Source organism: Rattus norvegicus, chromosome 5, assembly GCF_021556685.1.
Source record: "Rattus norvegicus strain SHRSP/BbbUtx chromosome 5, alternate assembly SHRSP_T2T, whole genome shotgun sequence".
NCBI lineage: Eukaryota > Metazoa > Chordata > Mammalia > Rodentia > Muridae > Rattus > Rattus norvegicus.
Genome location: NC_141538.1, coordinates 82,672,961 through 82,698,812, shown reverse-complemented (window position 1 = coordinate 82,698,812; position 25,852 = coordinate 82,672,961). Strand labels below are relative to the sequence as shown.

At 50.2% G+C, this 25,852-nt stretch overlaps 1 protein-coding gene across 8 annotated transcripts; it reads right to left on the bottom strand.

Moving 5' to 3' along the window:
- On the bottom strand, window positions 1-25,077 carry Tmem268 (transmembrane protein 268). Of its 8 annotated transcripts, XM_087548028.1 has the most exons (11): window positions 22,399-22,858; window positions 22,256-22,285; window positions 21,747-21,855; window positions 20,087-20,276; window positions 17,116-17,225; window positions 14,251-14,358; window positions 12,695-12,844; window positions 8,512-8,622; window positions 6,464-6,544; window positions 5,891-6,070; window positions 1-2,577 (listed from the first exon to the last, which is right to left on the bottom strand). In XM_087548028.1, exons 4-11 carry the CDS (start codon window positions 20,193-20,195, stop codon window positions 2,398-2,400), a joined length of 1,029 nt encoding a protein of 342 aa, XP_087404154.1. In that variant the 5' UTR covers window positions 20,196-20,276; window positions 21,747-21,855; window positions 22,256-22,285; window positions 22,399-22,858; the 3' UTR covers window positions 1-2,397.
- Window positions 25,078-25,852: the final 775 nt, after the last annotated feature.

Here is a 25,852-nt window from a genome sequence, read left to right as displayed (position 1 = left end):
TTGAGATTTGATAAATCTTTATTTGCATACATAACCCTGAGGTACTGGAATAATTGAGCATGAGGCAAGAGTCAAACACATATGAGCACCTACTGTATACCAGACAACAAGAATAAATGAGAAATGGCGACAGGTTATGGAGTTCCTGCTCCGGCTTTGTGACAGCTTTGGTGTTGCAAGCACTGAAGGTTGTTGCTATTCAGGTTGAAACATCTGGAGGATGTGCTTTCCTCCCCGGTGTCTGAAGGGACAGAGACAAGATGGCAGGCAGGACTTGGCTTTGACTGTTCCTACCTGCATGGCGGTTTGTCCATGGTTCCTGCCTCTTATGGGTATTGAGCCTTAAGACTTAGGAGCACTCGGCTGTAGAGATGGCGCTGAAGTAAGGGCATAAACCACTCTTACTGAGGACCTCAGTTTAACTCCCAGACCTCACCTGCACAGGGATAGGATTAAAGATATTTTTTCAAAAAAAAAAAAAAAAAAAAAAAAAGGCTGGATGGCTCATCCTCATGACGACTTTGTGAAGCAGGTGAGACACGTGGATTTTACAAATGAGGAAACTGAGGCACACACAAAGAAGGTCTACTGTGGGCTCACCCCATAAGTCCCATCCGGCAGGCAGGAAAACTGTGGAAGGACCATACCAAGCCTCCATGAGCAACTCTCTCACTCACCAAACAGTTTTAGTTTCCACCATCATGCTCAAGAGTCTGTGAACAGAGGACAAGCACAGGCTTCCCTTGATCAACTTCACAGTGACATTTTCTGTGGCTCAAAAGACAGTGAATAACTGCACTGAGCAAAGCTGCCATGACACATGGCTGGGGGACTCCTCCATCTTGGACACAAAGAATGCAAGGAAGTAGGGCATGTCTCACCCAGAAAATCTCCTGAGCTGTGCCACTGTGGTTCACTGCATCAATCTATAAAGGAATCATTGGACACACAGAGAAGCAGTGCACTCAGCCATGGTCACGCAGCCCTGGATGTGGCAGGTGTGCAACAAGAATCCAGGTTACTATTTTAGGTCAGTCCCCACCAAGGACCCCTCAGTTTGGGGGCAGGAGAGCACTTTGTGCACGGAGGTAAGAATAACAAACAGCACAAGCTGGAAATCACCAAAATCATCCAGCTGTAGAGATGGGCAAACAGAGGGTGCACAAATAGAGTGACACAGCTGCAGACCAGACCTCTGGTCCATCACGACCTGGGCCTTACCATTCAACCATGTCTTCCAGAAGCATTTGCCACAATGGGTGGAGAGGGCAAGGCGACCAATCCATGGGACTTTTCAAAATTGTTTTTTTTTCTAAACAAGTCCAAGTCATTCCCAAAAGGAAGGTGGGTGCAGTGTTGGACCTTGAGGAGTTTACAGTCTTGATAGAAAAAGAGGTATGTACAGGAGAAACACTGAATAACATAAAACATCCATAAGGGGGGCAGTTCCATCAGAATTTCAGTGAGACAGAAAGCAGCAGGAAGGATATGAAAAGTAGGGTTTTGAAGGATGAATAAGAGTCCAACAGGAATGAATGCATATGCCAGCCAGTTCCAGGAAGAGTTCCAACTTATAATGATGATTTGTGGAGGACAAAAACCACAAAGGCTGGTTCATGGAGCAGGACCTTTACACGAGTCCATGGGCTCTGGGCATAGGGCTGTAGACAGTCTTCCAACTTTGGGAAAGTCGCTGAGTTCTTCACATAAACCCAGAGTGTCTAATCATACTTCATTCCAGAACAATGTTAGTGTCAGAAAACACCACTGCTGCTTGGCAGAAGAGAAACACATTCACAAGCAGCAAGCCAGTGCAAAGTCACTGAGTATAACAGGAGCTTCTTTTCCAGTGCCCCTTGTTGATGGTCATCTGCCAGGCTTTTGTCTCCTCACCCATCCTCCAACCCTAGCCCTCTCTAACCTTGGTGCTAACAGACAACAATCCCAGACGGTACTGTCACTCACAAGCTAGCTCACCCTTCCAAGAATCTTCCCTCACATTGAGGGCAGGTAGGTTGTGACCGGCAGACTGAGGCACCGCTGAAAGATGGGCGTCTCCTTGGAGCCTTGGTCTCACTTTCTGACCCCAGGGTCAGGCACTTGCCCTGTGGAGTCAGCTGCAGGTCCCTAGGCCTTGACAGGCAACAGACAGTATCCTCCATCCAGGCTGCAAGGCCAGCCACCAGCTCAGCCACCAGATTCAGCAAGGCCAGGACAGAGTATGATGCCAAGAAGACATCTGGTGTGCACTTGATGACCCAAAGGCCTACATGACTGACACTTGAGAAAGTGTCTCCAAACGCTGACCTCATCTGAGCTCACTGGTGGCCATGCTGGGCTCCTGACTCCTCCCCTACTTCTTAGTCTTGGAGGAAGATGAACACCTTCATCCCTAGGTCACCTGGCCAGGAATGGGCAACATCCTGTGCCCAAAATGTGTACTTCTATGAGCTGGCAGGGGCATGGGATCCTTGCAGAGTCCATGTGTCGTGTTCCCATTGGCTGAGGGAGCTGAGAGGTCACCAGGAGCCGGGTGTAGTAGCCACCAAACACTGCCAGCAGTTGCCGGGCCATCTCCTGAAAGAGTTGGGGGTTGGGGGTGAGAAGAAGCATGAGCCCTACAGGCAAACCTGAGGGTAAGGGAGTAGGCACATGAGAAGCCCAAACCATCATCCTACTCTAGGCCCAGGAAGGAAGCTCAATAGGAAGAACGAGCCAGACCTGCTGGGGGCTCTTAGAAGATGCAGCCTGGTACAGAACCCTGACTCGGAAACTCAGTGGCTCGGAGCTGTTGTAGCCTTGACTCCATCATCCCCAAGGGGGCCTCGCTAATAAGACACACAAGGACTAAGGGTTCTGCTCAGAAGCAAACCATGCATTTAGCATGCCTGATGCCCTTGGTGCCATCCCAAACACCAGGAATGTACAATTGCAGGGAACTGGAGAAATGCCACTCCCATGCCACCTGCTTTCTGAAGACCATGAGTCTGTTAAGGTCCATGAGGTCAGACCAACTCACTTAAAGAAAATCACAAATTGGGGCCAGATGGGGGCAAAGTGTCCCATGCTAGGAGACCTTCAGTCATACATGGTGCCTGATAGATACCTTTCTACCAGACATAGTAAGAGTTGCTTATGAAAACTGGTTTACCACAGTAAATGAATGAATTAATTAAAATAAAATACTGCGAATGAAGGAGGAAGTGGTCCCAGGTTCTGGAGAAGGCAGAAGGGAAGTTGGTGTGAAATGAGTGTGGGTCCAGTAGAGGAAGCATGCAGAAGACGGATGGTGATGAAAGCCATGTGACACACAACAGAGATGGCAGACCTCATGCACACATCTTACATAAATGACAAAGCAGAAAGAAGAAACTTCAAGTGGGATGCCATGCATTCTCTTAGCACACGTGGTCTCTTGAGTATCACTCACTGAGTGACCAATTGGGAATGCAGGGAAGAGGCTTAAATCCCTCACTTGTGTCCAAAACACTGTGGGCTCCCTGGAGGCTGAGCGTGAGGAGCAGGTAATTATAACCAGGTGCTGAGCTCAAGGACACGAAGAATCCCAGCTCCTCCCCCTGGCTCCTGGACAAGTCCCTGCCTGGCTGAGGGACTGTCTTCACTGCTAACATGTTCTGTGGAGAGGTGGGGTGAGGCTTAGGAGCAAAAGACTCTCAGTCCCCATAGTAAACATCACTGGATCCATCAGCGGTATTACATAGCAGAAGCCAGGCTCACTCCTACAATCTCAGCATTTGGAGGCTAAGACAGACGAGTTATTATAAAGTCAAAGCCAGCCTGGACTTCAGACTGAGTCATGGCTAGCTTGGGCTACAGAGTGAGACTCTGCCTCAAAACAACATCAGAAAAACAAAAGCAGTTCATTCCAAATTGCTCCGCAGGACTGGCCTTTTCTTAAGTCGTCTTTTACGTTAGGCTGGAGGATATTGAAGATGCAAACAATGTACTCTCACTAACCCAGACTGGCCCCATCAACTTAGTCCCAGATCAGTAAGAGAAGAACCCATGCTCTACAGTCCAGCCAGCCCAGCTGGTGAACGGAGACTGCGCAGGACGCTTCTGCACTCAGCTCTCCTGTCTTTTCCTTTGTTCTGGGAGCCTGGCAAGTCTTGCTCTCCCCATCAAAGAAGAAAAAGTGAAGCAGACCAGGAATATGCTGAAGAATGCTTTGCAAGATAAAAATCTTTAAAAATGTGAGAGGTTGTTCTGACTACACCTGTCACAGACGGGGCTCTTCCAGACACAGATGATCTAGCTGCCCACAGTGAGGTTTAAGGAGACATTACATTTTCTCCAGCTAACTGATAAGCTACTTTCAAAACATTCATGCACATGCACACACACATACTTGACAAAAAATTATGTTTCTATGGGTTTAAGCAAATTGGAAAGAATCATTTGAAAAGCCCATATTTAATGGGTTACTGCATGTCAAGTCAGACACATAGCTGCCTGAATAAAGCACATTGCCTTATCAGTCTTCTCTGCTCTGAAAACATGAAGCGATAGATACTGCCATTATTTTTTCTCTTGAATATCGTGGTGTGGAGCCCCAGACTCCCAGACATGCAGAAGAGGAGGCCCGGGCTGGGCGGGGCGGGGCCGGGTGGAGACTTTCTAAAGCCCTGGAATGGAAATGACCCTCAACACTCCGAATGTCACCTGAGGTCACTCCTACTGAATGCTCTCATAGTTTACAGGTCTGCCAGCAAGGAGCCAGACCACACACACAGCCCAAGAGCAGAGCCTGGCAGGGCTGTGGGGCTGGTGAAACCAGAACTCAAAGTATTCACATAGATCCAAATGGTGACAAGGATTAAGTTGTTGGGTCTGTGAATGATGAATGGGTGATGATAGAGATGGACAGATGGATGGGGGGGTGGATGGATGGACCGATGGATGGACGGACAGATGGATGGATGGACGAATACATGGATATGTGGGTGGGTGGATGGATGGATGGATGGATGGGAAGACAGATGGACCGATGGATGGGTGGATGGATGAATGGATGGATATATGATGGATGGATGGATGAATAGATGGATGAATAAATGGATAGATGGATGCATGCATGAACAATGTTGGATAGTCAGACGACTACATAAACGTCTCCCTGTGTAGCCTTAGACCTGCAATTCTCCAGCTCATGAGTGTTGCATTACAGGCAATGTCCAGCAATGGACATTTAAAAGTTTAGTATTTATCCAAACTGATGATAGGTTATAGCTCATCAACATGCAACAACCCTCACAGTGTAGCTGACAACAAGAATGGCCAAGGTATTAAAAATGCAACCAGAAGTCCCAGTAGGTACAAAATAATTCCCTTGACTATGTTTTAAAGTACTGGGATAAAGATGAAGCCTGCCATCCAGTCAGCTGGGAGGTTATGGGTTAACCCTCCAGGCTATATAGCAAAACTCTGTCTCAAAAACGAAAGTGTCAGCAAACAATGACAATGAAGTAGAAGAAGAAGAAGAAAGAAGAAGAAAGAAGAAGAACAAGAAGAAGAAGAAGAAGAAGAAGAAGAAGAAGAAGAAGAAGAAGAAGAAGAAGAAGAAGAAGAAGAAGAAGAAGAAGAAGAAGAAGAGGAGGAGAAAGAGGAAGGAAGAAGGAGCAGGAAGAAAGGGAGGGGGAGGGGAAGGGAGGGGAGGGGAAGGAGAGGAAGAGGAAGACGGAGGAAGAGGAGGAGGGGGAAGAGGAAGGAGGAGGAAGAAGAAAAGATAACTTTGACCTAGAAGATTTGAAAGGCCTCTAGCAACTCAGAGAAGCTATAACCCCAGGGCCTAAAACCTGAGCCATCACTGGACCATGATCACATGGGGGCCCACAAGGGAGGACCTCACTGACTACCACAGCACCATTACCTCTGGCTCAGCCTCTGGAACAAGCTGATAGAGTTCAGTCTGTGTGAGTGGTCTCTCCTGAGGACCAGGAGTTCTGGGCAGGAGGGGAGAATCTTCCAAGTCCTCAGGCCTTTCCACCACGGGGCTCACTCCAGTCTCCATGACAACACATAGCTGGCTTAATCTGCTTCTCAGCAAGGACTACAAAGAAACAAGGAGTGCACAAGTATGTTCTAAGTCTGCAGGCTTTGACCAGCCAGAGAGCCCGACACTGACCTCAGTGAGCCCAACACTGACCTCAGTGAGCCCAACACTGACCTCAGTGAGCCACACCAGTGAGATCGCACTATTCCCCACAAAAGCAGGGTCCTGGGCAACTGCTGAAGGTCTCTGCCCCCATGCTTACATTTGGTCATCCCAGCCTGGAATCGGAGTGTCTATTGGGGGCTGTAGTGAACAAACTTGGGGACAAGCCCTGCCTGAAACCACAGGCTCTGACCTGCCAGGAGCAGAATGACACCACAATCCTGACCTTAGGAGGTTGAGATCCCAGGAAATGGCTGATCCTAGGAAAGGAGCTGGCGGCCATCTTACCTCCTGACTCCTCTTCATTTCTTGGACATGATCAGACAAGAACTGCACACAGTTCTCCAGGTCAAAGTAGACAAACCAGAGCTGTGGAGAGAAGCAGCAGTGGCCTGACCTTGAGCTTCTAACCCCAAGACCATCCCCAGTTCCTCCCAGTCCTCACCCACCCTCTGATAACCACATGGCACACGTGCTGTCTGGCAGGAACAATGTGACTACAGCCCATCTGTATGGCTGGCAGACAGAAAAGCTGGTTGTACTGGGACTCAAACTCGGAAGAGAATGCCAGGTAGGCACACTACCACTAAGCCACATGGCCAACCCAGAAAAATGGCTTTGCAAGCAAATTCAGAATATGTCCGACCATGGACGAAATGGCTGGGCCCCATCTCCCACAGAGCATCCCAGAAGACTCCAACCCCCCTTGGCCATCACATGTCCATTGGGGTGGGAATAGTACCTTTGCCCTCGGTAGGATGGGTACCATTCTGTCCTAAACCCAAATACACAAAGGAGAAAGTCCTCACAAATGAGATCTCTACTGCCAGGTTCAAGGCTGTCGATACAAGTGTTCTCAGTGGAAGAATGCAGGCAAAAAGGCATCCCGGTCCATATCCCCAACTTCTCCTTCCACCTCAGCCTCAGCAGCCCCCAAGGTTATCCTTAGGCCAAAACCTTCCGTGTCCATTGAGATGCCTTGATTATGCCACACACATGAGAATCAAGTTCTGCAGAAAAGTTGAACGCTGAGTCTAACACCTGCGTTCACTACCTTGCTCCTTGCTCAGGGCGACTGATCCCAAAAACAAGGATCACAGCCCTCCTGTCAGACAGTCTCTTCCACCAGGCCACATGACTTTTTAAATCTTTTTATTGTTAAAAAAAAAATACTCAAACATGCACAGGAGACGGGAACCCTCCACCATCTTGCTTTAACAACTTGCTGCATGCCCACCCCTGTTGACTGTCTCCTCTTCCCTTGCCCTGCACATCACCCAGCACCCCTGAGGATTCCGAAAGACCTCCAGATGCTGCAGCATCTCATTAAAGATGAAAAAAGCCGCTGTCTGAAAAGATGTCTCTTCATCAGTCATCAAACAACCACAAATTCAGCGGCATTCCAGGGTCCCTCCTGTGTGCTGAGAGGACACTAGGAAGGAGTGGCCGACTCGAGAGACAACAAAAGTTCTATATGAAGTGCCAGGAACCTCGTGCCAGTATCTCAGGCAAGATACCTTTACACACCACACGAGCTATCCCAGGTGTGATCAGCTCCACAGAGCAAAGACCCCCAATTCTACCCAGAGAACACTGCCTGGCATGTGGAAGCTCTCAGCAAATGTCTGCCACACACTGGGCATCCCTGTCTTTCCCTTTGGAAAGGGCTGTGACCAATGAGGCATACGCATGCCAAGAAGGCACAGCCTGAGCCTCGACCCAGCTCTGCTTCCTGGCTCTGTAGACTGTGTTCCTTCCCTAAGCCTCACTACCTTCAGTTGTGGACTAAGAATAACGTGCAGCCCTGTCATGCAAGAAGCAAGATGAGATCTCGCCGGGGCTATAGATAAGACTCTCAGCTGCACTGCACACTGAGTACTTAGCACTGAAGCACTGAGCAGAGGCAGCCAGGATCAAATCCAGCTTCAGTCATGTCCCATAAAAGATGCCCTACTTTAAGATCCTCCAAAGGCTTTAGGGAAAGAGAAAATCACTGAGCCACACACGTGAGCCCTTAGCATCGCACCAACTTCTCCAGGCTCATCTCTCCTCCCACGTCACTCAGTGCAAGCCTGGGCCACCATGAGCTCTCACTGTCCCTTTAAAGCCACTGTGTGCCTGTCATCCTATGGGTGTGTAAGCTCATATTGCATGGGGACTTTGGCTCCTACAGTGCTCAACTTCACGATTCAGTACAGAGGAGGAATCCTCAGGGAGACAATGGAGCAGGGAAGAGGAGAGAGCCACTCACAGCAGCGCAGCAGACACTGGACCCCACAATGCAGACCAGGAGGATACAAGGCCACCTGCGAGCAGGCCAGCGGGAGACACGGTACCTGTATCACACTCTGGCATCCCTCCACGGTATCTGTCACCCCCAGCAGCACTCGGTGTCTCAGAAGGGCTCCATTGGCAGCCACCAGCCTCAGGTCTGTGTTAGTGTTAGCCTAAAAGACAAGTGCCAGGCCCAAGGCTGACCTCCAAGACGCCAAGGAGTTCCTCAGCCCTGAACATCCCAGCTGTCCCTCTCCCAGAGGCCACACAACCTTCAAGCTCAAAAGAACTCTATTTTCCCCTATGGTAAATTCAGTGTGAGAGCTTCAGCCGAAGCCCAGCTCTGCTGCTTCCTGGCTGTAGTGCCTGTGCCTCTCCATTGAGTCTTACTGGCTTAGGTTGTAGATTAAGAAAAAAAGCACACCCCCACCTCCAGGGAGTGAGGAGAGTGCTCACTGAGGTGTGAAGGAAGCCTTTAGCCCAGGGCTAGGATGAAATTATAACGTAGTGGATATTTGAGGGAAGGTAAGGGACAGACAGTCTATTCTGTGTGGAAAGAGTCAGCTCTGTTAACAACACACCTACTTTTTTCTCAAGTTTAAGATCCCTGGGCCTCAGCTTTCAGCAAGCCATGAGTGAGACATGTTCTACGAAGCCATGTGCTAACAAGGCCCACTTCTAAAGCTCCCAGAAGAGTACCTGGCCCTTAGAGAAACTGTCTCCTTCTGCTCTCACCCAGAGCAGCCAATATCAAGTCTGCCACAGATGCTAAGGAGATCAGAGAAGGGAAAGGAGAGCAGGCCAGGAACCCAGAGTGATGGCCTGAAGAAGAGACCCTCAAAGGGCCTTCGAAGGCAATTACGGGACCAGTCAAACCCAAGGGTTCCCCAGAGCAGCAGGCCCCCAAAGGAAAACTGGAAATGTGCGGAGGCTGTTTCATAGGGTCACACAGAGACTGACAGTGCTGGCTGGCACTCACTGAAAGAAGGTCAGGGTTGCCAGCACATGAATGGCCCATGAAAAAATTCTATAGGCCAAGGGCATGTCCTCTGGTCTACCTGGGCATGGAAAAAGGTCACTGGACACGGAAGAGGTAGAAAATCTATCTAGAATTCTCCAGCCTGTCCTTTTAACTCTACTGCGCAGAAGGCTCTAGAGCTAGGGATGCTATGAGTTGCACTCCGGGGTGGGCCTGAGGAAGTCTCAGCTCTTGCACCACTCTCCTTCCTGTTCTTGAGAGGCTAATCACTCACCAAGTCAGAGTAGGAACCACAGAGAAAGCAAGAGATCTTGAGGCTCTTACAGACACTAAGTGATACGGGGTTAATAATCCTGTGAGGGGCACGATCAGGAAGGACAGGTCTGTAGGATCCCAGCACTCAGGAAGCAGAGGCGGATGGATCTCTGTGAGTTCAAGGCCACCCAGGTCTACAGAAGAGTTCCAGGACAGCCAGGACTATTTCAACACCCTGTTGCAAACTAAGAAATCTCAGGGGCTTGAGGTCTGTGAGTGGAGATCTAACGGAAGACCTGAGGGGAGATGTGTGGCTGAGATTAGTTCCTAAACCTCTCCCTGAGCTATTCTTACTGGTAAATGACATCAACAACAGTAACAATTACAACTTACTGAGCATTTATGCTACGCTAAGTACAACTGTGAGTGCTTCCCACATAAACAGTCCTTTAATCCTCACAATCTCCCTACAACAGAGACAGAGTTATCAAGCTGTTTTCAGATGAGGAAACTGAGGTCCAGAAGCGATGCAACTCTGCTCGCCCCGGGTCACAGAGCCAACAAATCACAGGAGGATTCAGGCCCTGAACACAGAGCACAATGGGTGCTCAGAGAATGGAGCTTGGTCCTAGGAAGATAGGGCCCTGGCAGGTTCAAGAGACCCAAGAGCATAGAGACTCACTTCTGGGCTTTGCACTGAGGCCCTTGGCTGCACCCATGAGCAGAAAGCAGGTGCTTCTCTGTGACCTGTGTCTAGTACCTCACCTGGCACTCCCTTGCTTCACAAATCTAGCTGTGTAAGAGCAGAAGGGGTGGAAAGGAGGACACACAGCCAGCAGGCACCCCTGAACTGGGAGAGCCATGGCAGCATGGTGACAAACCTGCCAGCTCTCCTCACTTCTACCCCTTTGGGCTGAGAGCTTGCTTTCTCCTCTTCTCAAAAGAAGTATTTCCCAGCAGGAGCCAGAGGCTCAATTTATTTTCACAGACCAAGCACAAGGGTTACAAAGGCCTAAACAGAGCCCAGGGGTAGCATTATCTTGTCAGACTCGAAGCAAAGCCCAACAAAGATCCTTTCAGAATGATTAAGCCATAAAGTCCCAATTTGTCCCTGTGAACGCAGGCATGAAATGGAATTTGGCAAATGAAGCCAAGCCAGGCAGGAGCGAGCACCTGCTAAGGACTTCAGAACAGCAAGCAGTGGTCCAGGGGCTCAGAACACAGGAACGGAGGTGCTTCTGCAGGCACCCAAAGACTACGTCCTGAGCTGGGCAAAACCAGCCTACAAAATATCCAACCCCTTCCCAAACTGTGAGTGCACGGTTAGACAGCATAGTGGAGCAGAGCAGAAACTACTCACCTGACCTTAGACTAGGGAGAGAGAAAGGGCCTTGCCATAGCCCAGTGAAGCTGGGAGAGGTTGAGAATTAAATATACCCCCAGGAGCCCTTCCAGTTTCTGGCCTAGGGACACTCACATTGGACTCCTAACTACAGGATTTTAAGGAAACAGCAGTGCTGGATGCCAAACACTGGGTGCTAAGAAGGTTACTTGGAATCTAAGCAGTCAAACCTTGAATACTAGCCTGGTCACTTAGCAGCAGTGAGTCGGAAGCTGCTCCCAGAGCCTTTCTAAAGCCCTGCTCCCTATCTGTAAAAGTCTCTGGCCAGAGTCACAAGGCGTTACCATGGAAAGCCTTCGACAACCTACTTCCTGTGAGAAGTTTCGATACAGGCATATTCAGACACTAACCTGGGAGTGAATGGTACAGTGAGCTGGGAGGCAGGGATCCTCTCTCCAAAGGACCAGGGATCATGTATGTGGCTCTGAACCTTAGCTCTTCACTTAAAATGAGATCTAGGACAAGTTCCCTAACTCTCTAAGCTCACTACCTGACTCTCAAGTGGCTACTGAGAGTTAACCAAGTTCTGGTTGTCAGTGAATGAGACCCCAAGAGAAACAGCACCACCTTTCCAACCCTCATCTCCAGCCCTGGTACTACAGTGAGGTGGGCTATAACCTTCTCTCCCTGCCAATCAAAATTTATTGTGCTGGTCCAGGGAGAGGTGTGTGAGCAAGCTCAGCTAGCTAGAATCCTGGCAGGAATGCTGGCCACTGGGAACTGCTCTCAAAACAGTTGGCAGCCGGGAAGAAAAAAATCACCACCAACAACTATCTGCAGAACTGGGTAAGCAAAGAAAGAAGAGAGCAAAGAGCCTTTGCTCCTTGGCCAAGGGGCAAGTGACTTTGTACATCACATGCAACTGCCCCAGTGAGCAAGGCCAAAGCCACAAGGCCATCAGATAGCGAACTGAAAGCACTAAAGTGAGACAGAGTAACCTTTCAGGGGAGCAAGGGAGGAAAGGAGAAGGGAGGGGAGGGGAGAAAGAGCATGGGGGCACGAGCCAGTAACCTTTGCACTTATAGAAAGGATGAGTTTGGGGTCAACCGAGCCTACATAGCAAGGGTAGGGATGGTAAGAATCTGGTGTGTGTATGTGTGTGTTTGTGTGTGTGAGAGAGAAAGTGTGTGTGTGAGAGAGTGTGTATGTGTGTGCATGTGTTTGTGTGTGAGAGAGAGTGTGCATGTGTGAGAGTGTGTATGTGTGTGTATGTGTTTGTGTGTGTGAGTGTGTGTGTACGTGTGCATGTGTGCATGTGTGAGTGTGTGTGTGTAAGAGGGAGAGTGTGTGTGAGAGAGTGTGTATGTGTGTGGTGTGTGTGTGAGAGAATGTGTATATATGTATGTGCATGTGTGTGTGCACATGTGTGTGAGAGTGTGTATGTGTGTGTTTGAGTGTGTGTGTATTTGAGTTTGTGTGTGTGTGTGTGCACACGCGCACACATGTGTGGAAAAGAGCAGAAAATGTACAGCAGAGGACTTAGCTTCAAATATTTCTGTTAGTTATAGGTATGCAACCATGATGGTAGCTTAAAGAGCTGTTTGAGTTAAAACAAAGTATCAGACCACCCAGCGCTAGGAGGGAACAGACAGGGCCCCAGGCATCTCACCTTCCTCTGCTGCCTCTCAAAGACCAGCACAAGAGTCAGGGTCAGGCTGACAGCGGCCAGGGTCGCAAGCAGCACACCTGCCCACTGGTTGCCTAGGGCAAACATTTGGCTGGTGGAGTAGATGTTGGCCCACACCAACACATAGAACACCTGTAGAAGACAAGGACACCTGTAGAAGGCATGAAGCTGTCAGGGACAACAGCTCCACTCATAGGCACCCCTTTGGTTATCCCTGCCACCACTGGGGTCAAACAGCTTCCCAGGGGCCTGGAAGAAAACATGTCAAGCCGGGGATGGCTCCTACTCACTGCTTATTAGGTGAATCTTGACAACGGGCTGTAACCAGCCTAGCAGAAATGAAGACATTCTAAAGAGACACTCCTGTCTCTCAATCTGATTATCAGGCTGCAGAAACTATAGACTCCAAAGAAATGGGAATTCTGCTTGGAATCTCATGATGGGAAATGTCACATAGCTCTAATAATATGTCAGATTGCCTTAAAGGCTGAGACTGAAGCCCAGAGAATGATGGGTAGGTGATAGGCGGGGCCACATCTTGATCTGGCTGCTTAGATGTGTATGGCCTTGGCCTGTGTGCTTAAACTCTGTTCTCCCTTCAGGACCTCTGGAGTGTTTACCGAATCTCTTTGATGCTTTCCAATGTGGCCACACTGAATAAATCTCCCCTTTCTGCATTCCACTTTGAATTTGGTTCTTTTAGTTGGCCCGTTGAAGATGGGTGGTTGAACCTGACTTGGGGTTAAGATCGTGAGCCCTCAAGTTTGATAACAAGGTCAATCACTCCTAAATCCTCCTCAGCCCAATTTCAAATGAAACACAAAAGGGCAGGACTCTCTGGAAAGAATTCTGTGTCTAAACCCCACAGTAGCCCCTGCCTTGTAGTATGGCTTAGAATAAACTATGGCACCTCTCTAAGCCTCAGTTTCCCCATCTATAAACTGGGAATAACCATGCCTACTTCTCAGGGCCTTTCCAGGGCTAAGAAGGTAACATTTTATAGCCTGGTACTTCTAGGGAGTTGTTAAAAACTGACTCCCTCTTCCCCTTCTCCTGAAGGTGGGAGATGGAGGTCAGCTAGACCATGTGACCATGAACACATACAGAAGCCAGAGATCAGCGTGGTTAAGGGTTAAGCAGCAGAAGCTGGATAGTCTGGGCTCACACACAGTTTGGCCACAGACACACATGTTTCTGCATGTGCATATGAAGGCATAGGTATATGTTTCCAAGCATGTACACACACAGGTACATGCATGCATTTGTGTGTATGAACACTGTGAACAAAGAAGAAACCAAATCCCAGAGAGAAAAGTCTTGGCTAAGGACAAATGCTGAGTCGGGAGTCTGGTGCTCTATAGATTCCCAATCCCAACCCCCATCCTCTACTAACCCCTCCCACTTCAAATCCATGTCTTCGGTACTAGGCTTGCCCAGGCAACTGGGTTTCTCATCCCCTTATATGCCTCAGGTACACTACTGAATTTGGTATGCCTGAGGCCACGGTGGGGGCAATGCGGGCCTGCTTTACTACTCACCACAGCAAAGGCCAGCCTCATGGGCCTGGAGTTGTAGATGATGTACCTCCTCACTTGAGGCTCCAAAAGCGCACTCTCAGCCAAGCTCCTATACTGCTCAGCAGGGACCTATGCCAAGCAGGACGAAAAGGTCGTCAGTTGCAGGACAAACCACCCTCTACTTCCTTCCTGCCAGCAAGCAGTTCACAGGACTGCCCATGGGAGAAAGATAAGGCGCATCTAAGGCACCTCAGAGTGCAGACGAGGAGGCTCAGAGCATAGACTGGGAATCCTAGGGTAGGTCTAACTGCAGGAAGGTGACAACCTGAAAACCAGGGCAACCTGCAGAGGAACCACACAGCCTGACTCTCAACCTTCCAACAAGCATGGAGCATCCTTGGGCAAGGCACAGGCCCTGAACCAAACTCTGTTCATGTCATTCAAGTACTGAGTGACTTGGGCCAAGTGACCCCTGCCCTGAACCTTAGTTCCTCTTCTCCAAAGTCAAGGGTGTGTGCACCGTCAGGCAGGGTGCATTTTCAGTGCTCAGGGGTCCTTGGCAGAGAGAAAAAAGCACAATGAGCATCGGGCACTCTGCTCACTGTTAGTGTCGCCATCTGACACTCTGCTCACACTCACCCCTCTGTCAGTGCCACCATCTGACACTCTGCTCACACTCCACCCACTGTCAGTGCCACCATCTGACACTCTGCTCACACTCACCCCACTGTCAGTGTCACCATCTGACACTCTGCTCACACTCCACCCACTGTCAGTGTCACCATCTGACACTCTGCTCACACTCACCCCACTGTCAGTGTCGCCATCTGACACTCTGCTCACACTCACCCCTCTGTCAGTGCCACCATCTGACACTCTGCTCACACTCACCCCACTGTCAGTGTCGCCATCTGACACTCTGCTCACACTCACCCCACTGTCAGTGTTGCCATCTGACACTCTGCTCACACTCCACCCACTGTCAGTGCCACCATCTGACACTCTGCTCACACTCGGGCCCTCTGTCAGTGCCACCATCTGACCCTTGCAAGAGTCCCAAGCACTAAGGGCACAGAACTTCCTGTCTAAACCAGAGTGTCTGCAGAGCACACAAGCCCTATAGAATAGGAGCCACCAAAGGCTGAAGCCACTTAAGAATTCCATCTAAGGGTTGGGGATTTAGCTCAGTGGTAGAGCGCTTGCCTAGCAAACACAAAGCCCTGGGTTTCGAAAGCTCCAAAAAAAAAAGAAAAATAAAAAAATAAATAGGTGTGTTCAGGCCCTGTCCTTTCATTAAAAAAAAAAAAAGAATTCCATCTAGACATGGGACACCTCAGGAACTTGTGGGTAAAGGAGCTTGCCAGTGATGTGAGCCTAATGGTCTAAGTTCATTCCTCGGAATCCAGAGGAAGGTAGAGGGAAAGAGCAGACTCCAGAGTTATCTTCTGCCTTCCACACATGAACCCTGGCATGCACACACAAATACACACACGCAAACACACACACACACACACAAACACACACACACACACACACACATCCCCCCACCAACATATACATGATAACAATCATCGTCATAAGTACAATTCCACAAAAGCAGAAAAATGTCATCTAAGAACATAAAACAAAAAACACACAAGCTCTTCACTAATCTCAAGACAATAATTTAAGGAAGATGTGGAGTTTGAGGAGATGGTTCAGCGTGTGACTCTGCTCCCCAAGCATGAGGACTTGGGTGTGGATTCCTAGCATCCATGTTAGCTAGGTGCTTTGGGGAAATGCCTGGCAGCCGATGAGGTAGACCAGCAAGCTCCCATTCAGTGTCAGACCCTGTGTCGATAAACAAGCTGGAGAACAGACCAGGGAGACACAGTAACCTCCACGTGTACAGGCACGCACATATAAATGCATGCACATGCACACACCACACAAGAAAGGAAGGGAAGAAAGAAAGCAGGTAGAGAGAGAAGAGAGGAGGAGCTTGTCTGGAGCAGGAGGCTCAGTGCTGTCCGGAAAGTCTTTCGTGGCAGCATGTTAAACTCGGAAAGCTTTGGGCTGTACTGAGCTACCTGTGATTTCCTCGCCAGCCCAGGGAAGATTTTAAGCGAGAGAGCCACACCATTGCCCTCCACACCGACACTGAACACTAAGAGCCTGCTGCATCCCGGGATATCTGCAAATGCTCCTTGTTATCACACAGGGAATCCTGATGGACGTCCTACAGAAGAGGCATGAACATCACCCTCTCTTGCAGACAGAAGTGAAGCACAGAGAAGTTAAGTCTCCTTCCTAAAGTTGCACAGGCAGCGAGCAACAAGCCTGGATCCCATATCTGTGGGATTTAGGCCTGGATTCCCTATTAGAAGGTTACCACATCCATTATGTAGTAACTTCATGATCTTTCACAAATGCAGTTCTCTCCCCTATAATGCCTTCCTCCCTCCTGCCCAGCATACTTGAATTTGTCCTTCAACCACCCTGTCAAGGCCTAGTCTTCCATGAAGTTTCTGTGGCCACCCACACAGGGAAGTTCAAAACTTCCTCCTATGCCACCAGTGCTACGTATGGTCCTCTGCTGTGGCATCCGTGTCTGGCTGGCCTTGCTTACCTGACCCACGTCTGGCTCCTGCTGGGCAGTGCGAGCACTGAAGAGTTTAGCCAGCACAGGACCTAGACACAGTGGCCACCCCAACACATACATTCTGAGTTAACTCGCTGGGAAGAAAGGCTATCTCTAATGTTTTGTTTTTGTTTTTGTTTTTTCTATGCACAAGGCCATAGCCAGAGCAGGTAAAGAGTTAAGGAAATGTTTGTGAAGAGATTGATGGGTGGACAGATGCCAGGTGGACAGGCAGAAGAGCACAGACTCAATCGGCCAGCACTCACCTGAATGCCCCAGGCCTGCAGCTGTTCTTCTGCAACTCTCAGGTCAAAGGAGATGGGTGCACAGGTGTTGTCGATCCGGAGGACTGAGAGGACCTGGCCATTGTGTAGCTCTGTAAGCAGACCAGAGCGTCAGTGGGCCATGCAAGGAGAGCTCTGCAGGAGTTCAGAACTGAAGGCATCTACCTCAGGTTGGGAGCACCTTCTCGTGATGAGGGACATGGTAGCCGTTCCTAATCCCTAAGGACTTAGCTTGACTGGGAAGCCCTCAAGAAGCAGAACTCAGGCCCATATAGGTTAACTACATAGTTTATAACTTCCAAACACAAAAAGGCATCCCACAAAGAACGCATGGCAGGAGCCCAATGTCACATGGCACACGTAAATGGAGACTGAACAACCAACTTCATTAGGGACCTGGTGAGGTAGATGTTTAGTCAAGTTCTGAACTCGAAGTTTTGCTGAATAATTTAAGTCCCAGCAAGGTGCCAAATATCAGACTTGAATAGTTACCTTGAAATACCAGTCCCCAGATGGCCACTCCTTCATCCTGACCTGTGACTTTGCTACTGGCCAGATAAAGAGTAATAAGCAGGGCATAGGTCAGCTGGTCTCAAGCAGGGACAGCAGCCTGTATTAGCTCCCCACTGGGGCTGATGGAATCACAATGGTCCGTAAGAGGAAGCAGGGCATCAACACCTTTGCTAGCTTGTCCACAAGCGAAGTTGTACCACTGGGAAGGGGAAGGACACAGAGCCTTGTCTAGAGTTCCCAGACAGGACCAGGGTCCTACAGTGCCTCCACTGTGAGCTCAGGAAGAGCAGAGTTAGACTTCTGACTGCGGAATTGCCGGGATCCCACAGTGGCTTTCAAGCCCGGGCTAAATGTCAAACAGCCTCTGAATCCATGTAGAGCCCTCCAGCACACTTAACCATTAACCTTGTCCCCCACCCCCACTGTCTCGTTTGCACACGTGTGTGTGCGTGCATGTGTGCGTGTGTGCACACTCGCGAAATTGTTCAATTATTCCATCAGGCTTTTGTTGGGACCATACTTCCATGCTGCTCTGTTCATCACAGGGCTACCTGAGCTGGCTTAGTGCCTTGCATATATGTGACACATAAATGAATTAGTATGTCAGGGCCTCTAATCCTCAACCTTGATAGATAATCCATAAGTTGGATCCAGAGGGGAGTGCACCAACAACCTTAAGGATTCCTTCCATTCCATAAACTCTAGGTCCTATCCAAAATGGCTTTCAATTTTGGCCTCTCCCCTCTCTTTCTGAAAGGACTGTGGTACACAGAATAAACACAGGTCAACTCTTGAGGTAAACTTGCAAGGTCAACTGTTCCTTTCCTACAGATGGTCACAGCCACTGCAGGAGACAGTGGACCATGCAGATGACAGCCAGGATGCCATCTCAAATGGGTGAACTCCTAGGCCCAGTGAGGTCATTAATTTGGAAGCGAGCTGGTTAGAGCTCAAAAGTCCTGAGAAAACAACACTAAGCCTTTTAGCCTCCCATACCAGACAGAAGTAGAAGATTAAACTGAAGACTACCGGAATGGAAGGGTGCACAGAAAAGAAACAGGGAGCAGCTAAGGAGACCCTCGTTCAAGAGCTAGAGCCCCCACTATGTGCTTGCTCCGAGGGTCCTAAGAGGTGGATGCTGTTCACAAGGAAACAGCAGCCGAGCCTCCGGAAAGCAGAAAAGTTTAGGTTGACTTGAGGGTAGGGAGATAGAGCAAGCAAGAGGAAGAGACAATGACCAAAACACAGCTATCATTCAGTGGGATCTCCCATCGGTTCCCTCTTGCCACAGAGGAGTAGCCTCCCCCAGGAGAGTCTGGAACCTTCAGCCAGCCACACCCTGGGCTCCACAAGCACTGGCCCAAACACCACAGAAACCTTTCACACAATCTCTTGTTTGCCTTTCTATGAGGAGTCCCCGGATCTCTGTACTTGGAAATGCTTGCTTTACATCTAGGCTCAGCAAAGCTGAGAGAGAAGGGGGAGGAGTATATGGAGACTGAACAAAGAGGCAAGGGGGGCTTGCTAGGATTTGGCAGAGTGATGCCATTCAAGTCCTGAAGGAAAAAATACTGCATCCCATCCCATTCTATAGCAGCATGTACAGGAATTTAAATTGTTTTCTTAATGACACAGTCATAAGCCCCTCTGTGCAACCCTCACATTCCTACAGAACACCCACAGTTTACAGTATTATTTCTCCTTGCTGCACCCAGCTACCGTCCACGCCTTCACTGACCACCACACTGACTGTGTCTCCAATGGAGCAGGTCTCCTGCTGGCTCTGCAGACACAGCAAGGGTGAGGCGATGCAGAGCCCTATCCTCTCTGAAGTTCCATTCTTGTAGGGAGGCCAGATACTCAATAGTTATCACCCAGATACCTAGTATACTCAATAAAATCTGCAGGGAGAATACACCAGAAAGTCCTGACTAAGGCTAAGCCACCAAATAATTTGTTGTAGCAAAGACGAATGGAGGCCTGAAGGATAAGTGAAAACTGAGTACCAAAAAGCATCATTGGTAGGAAGGAAGGAAGGAAGGAAGGAAGGAAGGAAGGAAAAACCCATCACGTGCAAAGGTCCTGAGACAGAATGCTCTACAAGAAGACAGCAGGGGGAACCAAAGCTGGCCTGGTAAATGGCGGATCTTCATGCTATGTCCACTGAGAAGCCCTGAGGCAGAATGTGCCACCAAGATATGCATCTGGAAAAGGTTCTCTGGAGGGTAGCAGAGAAAATGGAGCTAGGCGGTGGCAGTCAAGCTTAAGGTAGTGACAGGAGGCAGTGACAGTGAGAATGCGGTAGAAATGATAGAGAGTGGCCTCGTGCTGAATGACAAAGTCAACCAGCTCCATAGAGACCCCAGTTACAAAGTGTTGGAGCTCAGCACAGAATGGCACTTGGTGAGAAGGAAAGGGTGGGAGCCGGTCATGGCCTTACCTTCCCCCCAGCCAGGAGGGTTCCCCTGAGGCAGGGTGCTGCAGCCCAGGGTGGAGGTGGGCAGAGGACCAGCTGCCCCACCAGGATCTGAGGGAGGTTCACAAGCCATGGCAGACAGACAGCGGTCTAGCTTCTACTTCCTGTTTCTAGGGGTGCAGTTCACACCGGGCAGCGTCTCACCTCCACTTGCCTATGAGAAACAGCAAAAGAAAGAAGTTGAGCCGGGGCTCCCTGGCCCTCTGTGAGGCCAGAGTTGCTAAAGGCAAGGGAGGACCGTCAGGAGGCTAAATGCTGACTTTCCGATCTTGCTGAGGAAATTTCTCGGAGGGAGAAGAAGGAACTAAAACCTTCCTCAGGCCTCTGCTGAGAATTCCCCTACTAACATGGGGTCTTCTCCAGCTCAGCCAACCAGGCGCCACACATTCCTTCCTGAGATGCCCAGGCAAACAAGCGTGAGGCAGGTTATGGGAAGGCCTGTTTACATATACAGCTCCCTGTGAGGCTCTGCAAGGCACACAAACCGAAACCAGGGAACAGGAAACACAGATTACACGCAAAAAATCCTGACACCCATGAAGAGGAGAAGTAGCAGACAGTCTGGCTACACTCCAGTTCTCTAGAGAGGAGAGGTCCAGGTTCAGGATTCACACTGTGGCCCCACGGCCTCCTACTTGCGTGAACTTGGATACCTCTCTCATCCTCAGAGCTTCGAATAGGCTTCTTCAAATCTATCAGACCTCCCCACAGAGGCCCACTACCAAGAATGGATGGACGGAGCAGGGGAAGGCCATGGGGAACAGAAATCACACCCCATGAATATTAGCTCTTTAAATCCTTCAAGGGCAGTACCCTAAAGGCAGAGGCAGATCTAAGTGAATTCACCAGCCTGATCAACATGGTGAGCTCCAGGCCAGCCAGGGATACACAGTGAGACAAACAAAACAAAAAATAAAACCACTCTCAGTCCAGCCTCATGACCTGTGCTGAGAATCCCAGAATGCACAAGGCAGAGACAATAGGATCAAAAGTTAATGCCAGCCTGCGCTATACAGTGAGTTTCAGACAGGTGTAGGCTATGAGGGAAGGAAAAAAAAAAAAAAAAACCCCTCCTTTTAAAAAGAAAGGTAATTTCTCCTGGTGTGAACCGTTTACAGACAGCTGAGGACCGTTTACTGAAGCCAGAGTTTGGTCTCTGGGGCTCTCAGGTGTGCAAAGCCAGCATGGAAACACGGGCAGCTAAACGCTTGTCTGAGAAAGGACCACGAGGAGAGCAAGCTTTGCATTTAGCGCTGCAGGATTCCGGAGGCACAGCCAAGGCTGCCAGCCTCCCTCCCTCCGGTGGTCCAGAGGCACAGCAGGCCATCCCTTCAGCCGCTTTCATCAGCCAAAGAGGGGATGCTCCTCATGGGGGCTTCCTGGCTGACTTCCTGAGCCGCCAATCTGCTTCAACCCGTGACATGTGTCCCATGAAAAATCATGTTCCATCAATGCCACTCATGGCGCGTCAGTCCTGCAGAAAGTCCTCTAGACATGTGGGGGCCAGTCCTCTAGAACATTCATCTTGCTACCAAGGAAGGTGACGTTGGGGAAGTTAGGAAACATCCAGATGACACAGACCTGCTGGAATCCAAACTGGCCCCAAACCCCACTGCCCACTGACCTTCAGGGAGGCACTGAGCCTTCTGGCCTCTTCGCTGTGTAGCTCAAGGCTTCAACAGGAGCAGTTACACGAGGCTGGGATGACCTGCAAAGTGGGAGTGTGGGGATTCCTGTTCGGAACAGAAGGATCTGGGGTCAGGGGGATGACTCCACAGGTAAAAGCACTTGCTGCACAAGCCCTGGTTCCCCAAGTTCTACCCCAAGGTGCCCCCATGGAAAAAGCAGGTGAGGAGGCAGGAGTGTCTACAACGGCAGTGTTCCCCTGGTGCCAGAGTGTCTACAATGGCAGTGTTCCCCTGGTGTTCAGTACTCTGCCCACAGCCCAGGTTCCGTTCTTTCCTCAACATGGTTTTCCTGTTTATGGTCAAGACATGCTCCTTCCAAAGCTATCAGTAGAAGGAGAGTTGTAGAAGATTCTAGCATGTGGCTCCAGGGTCTCAGCCCACAGCACCCGAGCTCTCATATCTGTGGGCCTGGTCTGGCTTCCTTGCAGCTAATTCATGAAATCACCTTTGAGTGGATCAGAAGAAAGCATGTTTCCTAGACATGATACAGAAACAAATTCCAGTCAGCCTGCAAGACTTCTAATGGGACGACAGGGTCTCCTCGTCCTCAGCCCAATTCACAACAGCAGTCTCAAACAAAGTACTTACCAGCCTACTTTATCGTACCTCCTCCTTCTATACACCCAACAGGCACAAAAACCGTGAAACAGATGCAAGGTTGTGCTCCCCTGCTGCCTCTGATCAACTTCTAGGCCACCAGGCAGATACAACCTTGACATCTGTACTCCTGGCGGAGGACTCAGGCCCTCTCAGTGAAGCCTCACAGTACTGGAGTGTTCAAAAGGCCGGGAGGAGCTGACACAGGCTGGAGTTGCTCAAGCCTGAGGCTGCACAGAAGGATCCACTGGTTGCAAAATCCCACAAAAGCAGCATTGTGTTGGGGGCAGAAATCACAGCACCCACATCAGCCCCCTCAGCTGCCCACAGAGAACCAATCAGCAGAGCCACACACCCAAGGTTGTGTGTGTTGGCTAAAAGTAACCTGCCCAGCCCAACTACTTCCCATCTGGGTGGCCTTGAGCAAGGTACTCTCCTTTGCCTCTGTTTCCTAGAGAGGAGACAAGGACAGAAACTTAGGATTGTCCTATGGTTCCATGTTCACAAGATTCACACTTAGAAAAAGGTTGATTACTGCAAGAAGGCAGTAACCGCAAACGTTCCCTGAGAAGCCTCTAGGGTCAGACCCTGGACTGTAAAACCAGGAGTACAACACCAAGCGTTTGCTCAGCCCTCCCCTTCAGGAATCACCATCCTCTGGGGAAAATGCACTGAGAGAGAACTGCCAGGGAGGTGAGGAGGAAACCAGGCAGCAAAGGCGAGCAACTTCGATAGAGGACGAACTAGATGTTCCTAGGCTGAACCAAGGAGGAGACTGAAAGGAGCCATGCAGAACTAAATGGATTTGAACCAGAGGTCAGAATGGGTCCAGCCCCACCCCCACCCCAAGTAGATCCTCATCCAGCAATGAAGCTACAAGGCTGAGAGGGTGCAGGCAGGCCCCCAAGGGAAAATGCTAACCATTTACCACCCCCCTCAGCCCCGCTCCAGTCTTCAGCACACAAGTCAGGGAGCCCTACACGAAGGTAAGCAAAGCCCAGGGGGAGCAAGTGCCTGCTGAGACTCCTGACAGTCCCTTTGGGAACCCGCCTTGCAGCCAGATTTTCCAGTCGCGGTCTGTGCAGACTCAAGCCCCCAGAGGTGCTAACTCTGCATAGTGCCTGCCAGCCTCGCCAACAACTGAGCGCCTAACATCCTGAAAGGAAAGAAAAAAACGGCTTTCCTTCTTCTCAGCTTCGTTAATAACACTGCAAGTCCAACACATCAGAGAAGCAGCAGTCCCCAAAAGTTTAGGGCAGAAAAACCTGGCTAGACAAGGGGTCCAAACACCCCATTTCAATGATGAGAACATTAAGCCCCGGAAGAGAAAGCTGACTATCCAAGGTCAGGGAGCAAAACCCGGAGGGAGCCAAAACAGAAAGCCGGCTCGGCGCCGCGCGGCCCGGCGTCTCCCACCGTACCTGGCCTCGGCCTTAGGCAGCTGGCTCCCGGGTCTCTGCCCTCTGGCCTTAGGGTTCCTTCACCCCAGAAATCACCCGCCCTGCCCTGCAGATCCCACGCCTGACGCGTGGGGCGGGAAAAGATCACCCGAGCCTTAGCGGAGGGACGCGCACGCAGGCCCCGCGGCCCCAACCCCCGAGCGCGGGCGCGCGGGCACGCGAGTACGCGCACGGCCCGCGCACACTCACCGCCTAGCTGCCGCCCGGGGACGCGCAGGGTCAAAGGTTCCACGCCCTTTCTGCGCCGCGGCGTCCGGGCGCCGCCGCCCCCGTCGCCCCCGCACGCCCTTCGGGCGCGCCACCCCAGCCGGTCTCTTCCGCCGAATTACCCCGTAGGGGGCACGTCTCTCAGGCCGAGCCCGGAGCGTTTCATCAGCCACGCTCCCCCAGGGCGCCAGTAGGAGCCCTGTGCCCGCCACGTGCATGAGATCTGGGCTCGTCCCTGCCGTGAAGGAGCGGGGTGGGGGGGCCTGTCCCGAGTGACACAGTCATGGGATCTGATGCATGAGGCACACTCGGGACCAGAAGTTTCTCTCTAGGCTTGTTTTTAATGAAAAACGATGTTCAGTATTGAAAGCGTCGGTGTAGTCCCCACTTCTTAATTGTCTGGTAAATTAAACTTTGTGTCTGCGTTTTCTTTAAAACTAGTTATGACTGTGCCATGAAATTGTGTGAAATTTCAACAAAATAATGTATGAGGTGTTCAAAAACCCACATTTGTTCACCCTGCTCCTTAAGATTTAAGAGGATCTGTGATGGTCTGCTTCTTTTTCCAAGTGAATCACTAGTCTTGGGTTCACCTTGGTTGGTTGGTCTGACACCAACAGACGTGGCTAACCGCGAGTGCATGTTTATATATAAAGGGAGCAGATTCTATTAGCCACCAAACACTGTCTTTTAACAAAGACCCTGGGTACTTAGTTGCTGCACCAATGGCCTTGTTTCTTTTTAAGGGGATCGGATGCATATGTGGTTCTCACCCTTGCTTGCAGGAAGGACTAGGACAGTACAGGCCTCTCTACAAGTGGTCTTCCACACACAGAGAAACACATACACACTTCTTCGTTCAACAGTTACTATGAAACTCTTGAGGACTTCCAGACCACAGGACTTACATATGCCTGCAGGATGTTTCAAAGCAGCAAGAAAGAATTGAAAAGCCAAATTAGCATATCCCATGCAGGTGCCCCTGGGGACAAGTGAGGATCAAGAAGGCAGGCTGCTGGGGCTGGGGATTTAGCTCAGTGGTAGAGCGCTTACCTAGGAAGCGCAAGGCCCTGGGTTCGGTCCCCAGCTCCGAAAAAAAAAAGAACCAAAAAAAAAAAAAAAAAGAAGGCAGGCTGCTGAAAACGAAGTTATCTGTGAGCAAATCAGCGCTGAGTACCTGCTCAGTGCCAGCATTGCCCTGGGCAGTAGAGAACAGTTCATGGAAGCTTCCTGTGTAGTATGATCAACTTGCTAATACTAATTTAGAGGCCTGGGAACAAAAGACCCAAGGGTGCTGAGACTTCTAAATTCTGACAGGCTATTGAAAAAGAAACAGCAACAAGCTGCGGCCTAGCCCCACCCCCGCCCCGCCTCCAATCCCGCCTCTGAAGCAACCCTCCTCGGTGACAACAGAGATGCCCTTCTGCCTTTCCAGTAGTCTCACTCTCCACACTCCAGCAGTTTTATGCTGACCCATCAGCCTCCTGCAGGTGCACAAACAGAGGATTCGGAAAGCTTCGGACAGAGCTGCACTAGTGCACTATGTAGCAGCCTGGGCGCTTGGGCAGCTCTGCCCTCTCATTCAGGAAAGTCAGTGGCACCTGCTGACGTCAAGGGTCAGACGTTGAGCTTACAAAGTGTTCTGACAAGCAAGGGGCACCCTTGCAGCAACACAAGTATCTTACCTGAAACCCTGGGGTGGGGGATCCTCATGCAAGGGGGAAGGACCATGAAATGCAAGGACATCACAATTCAGTGAAACATACTGCACAGCTGAC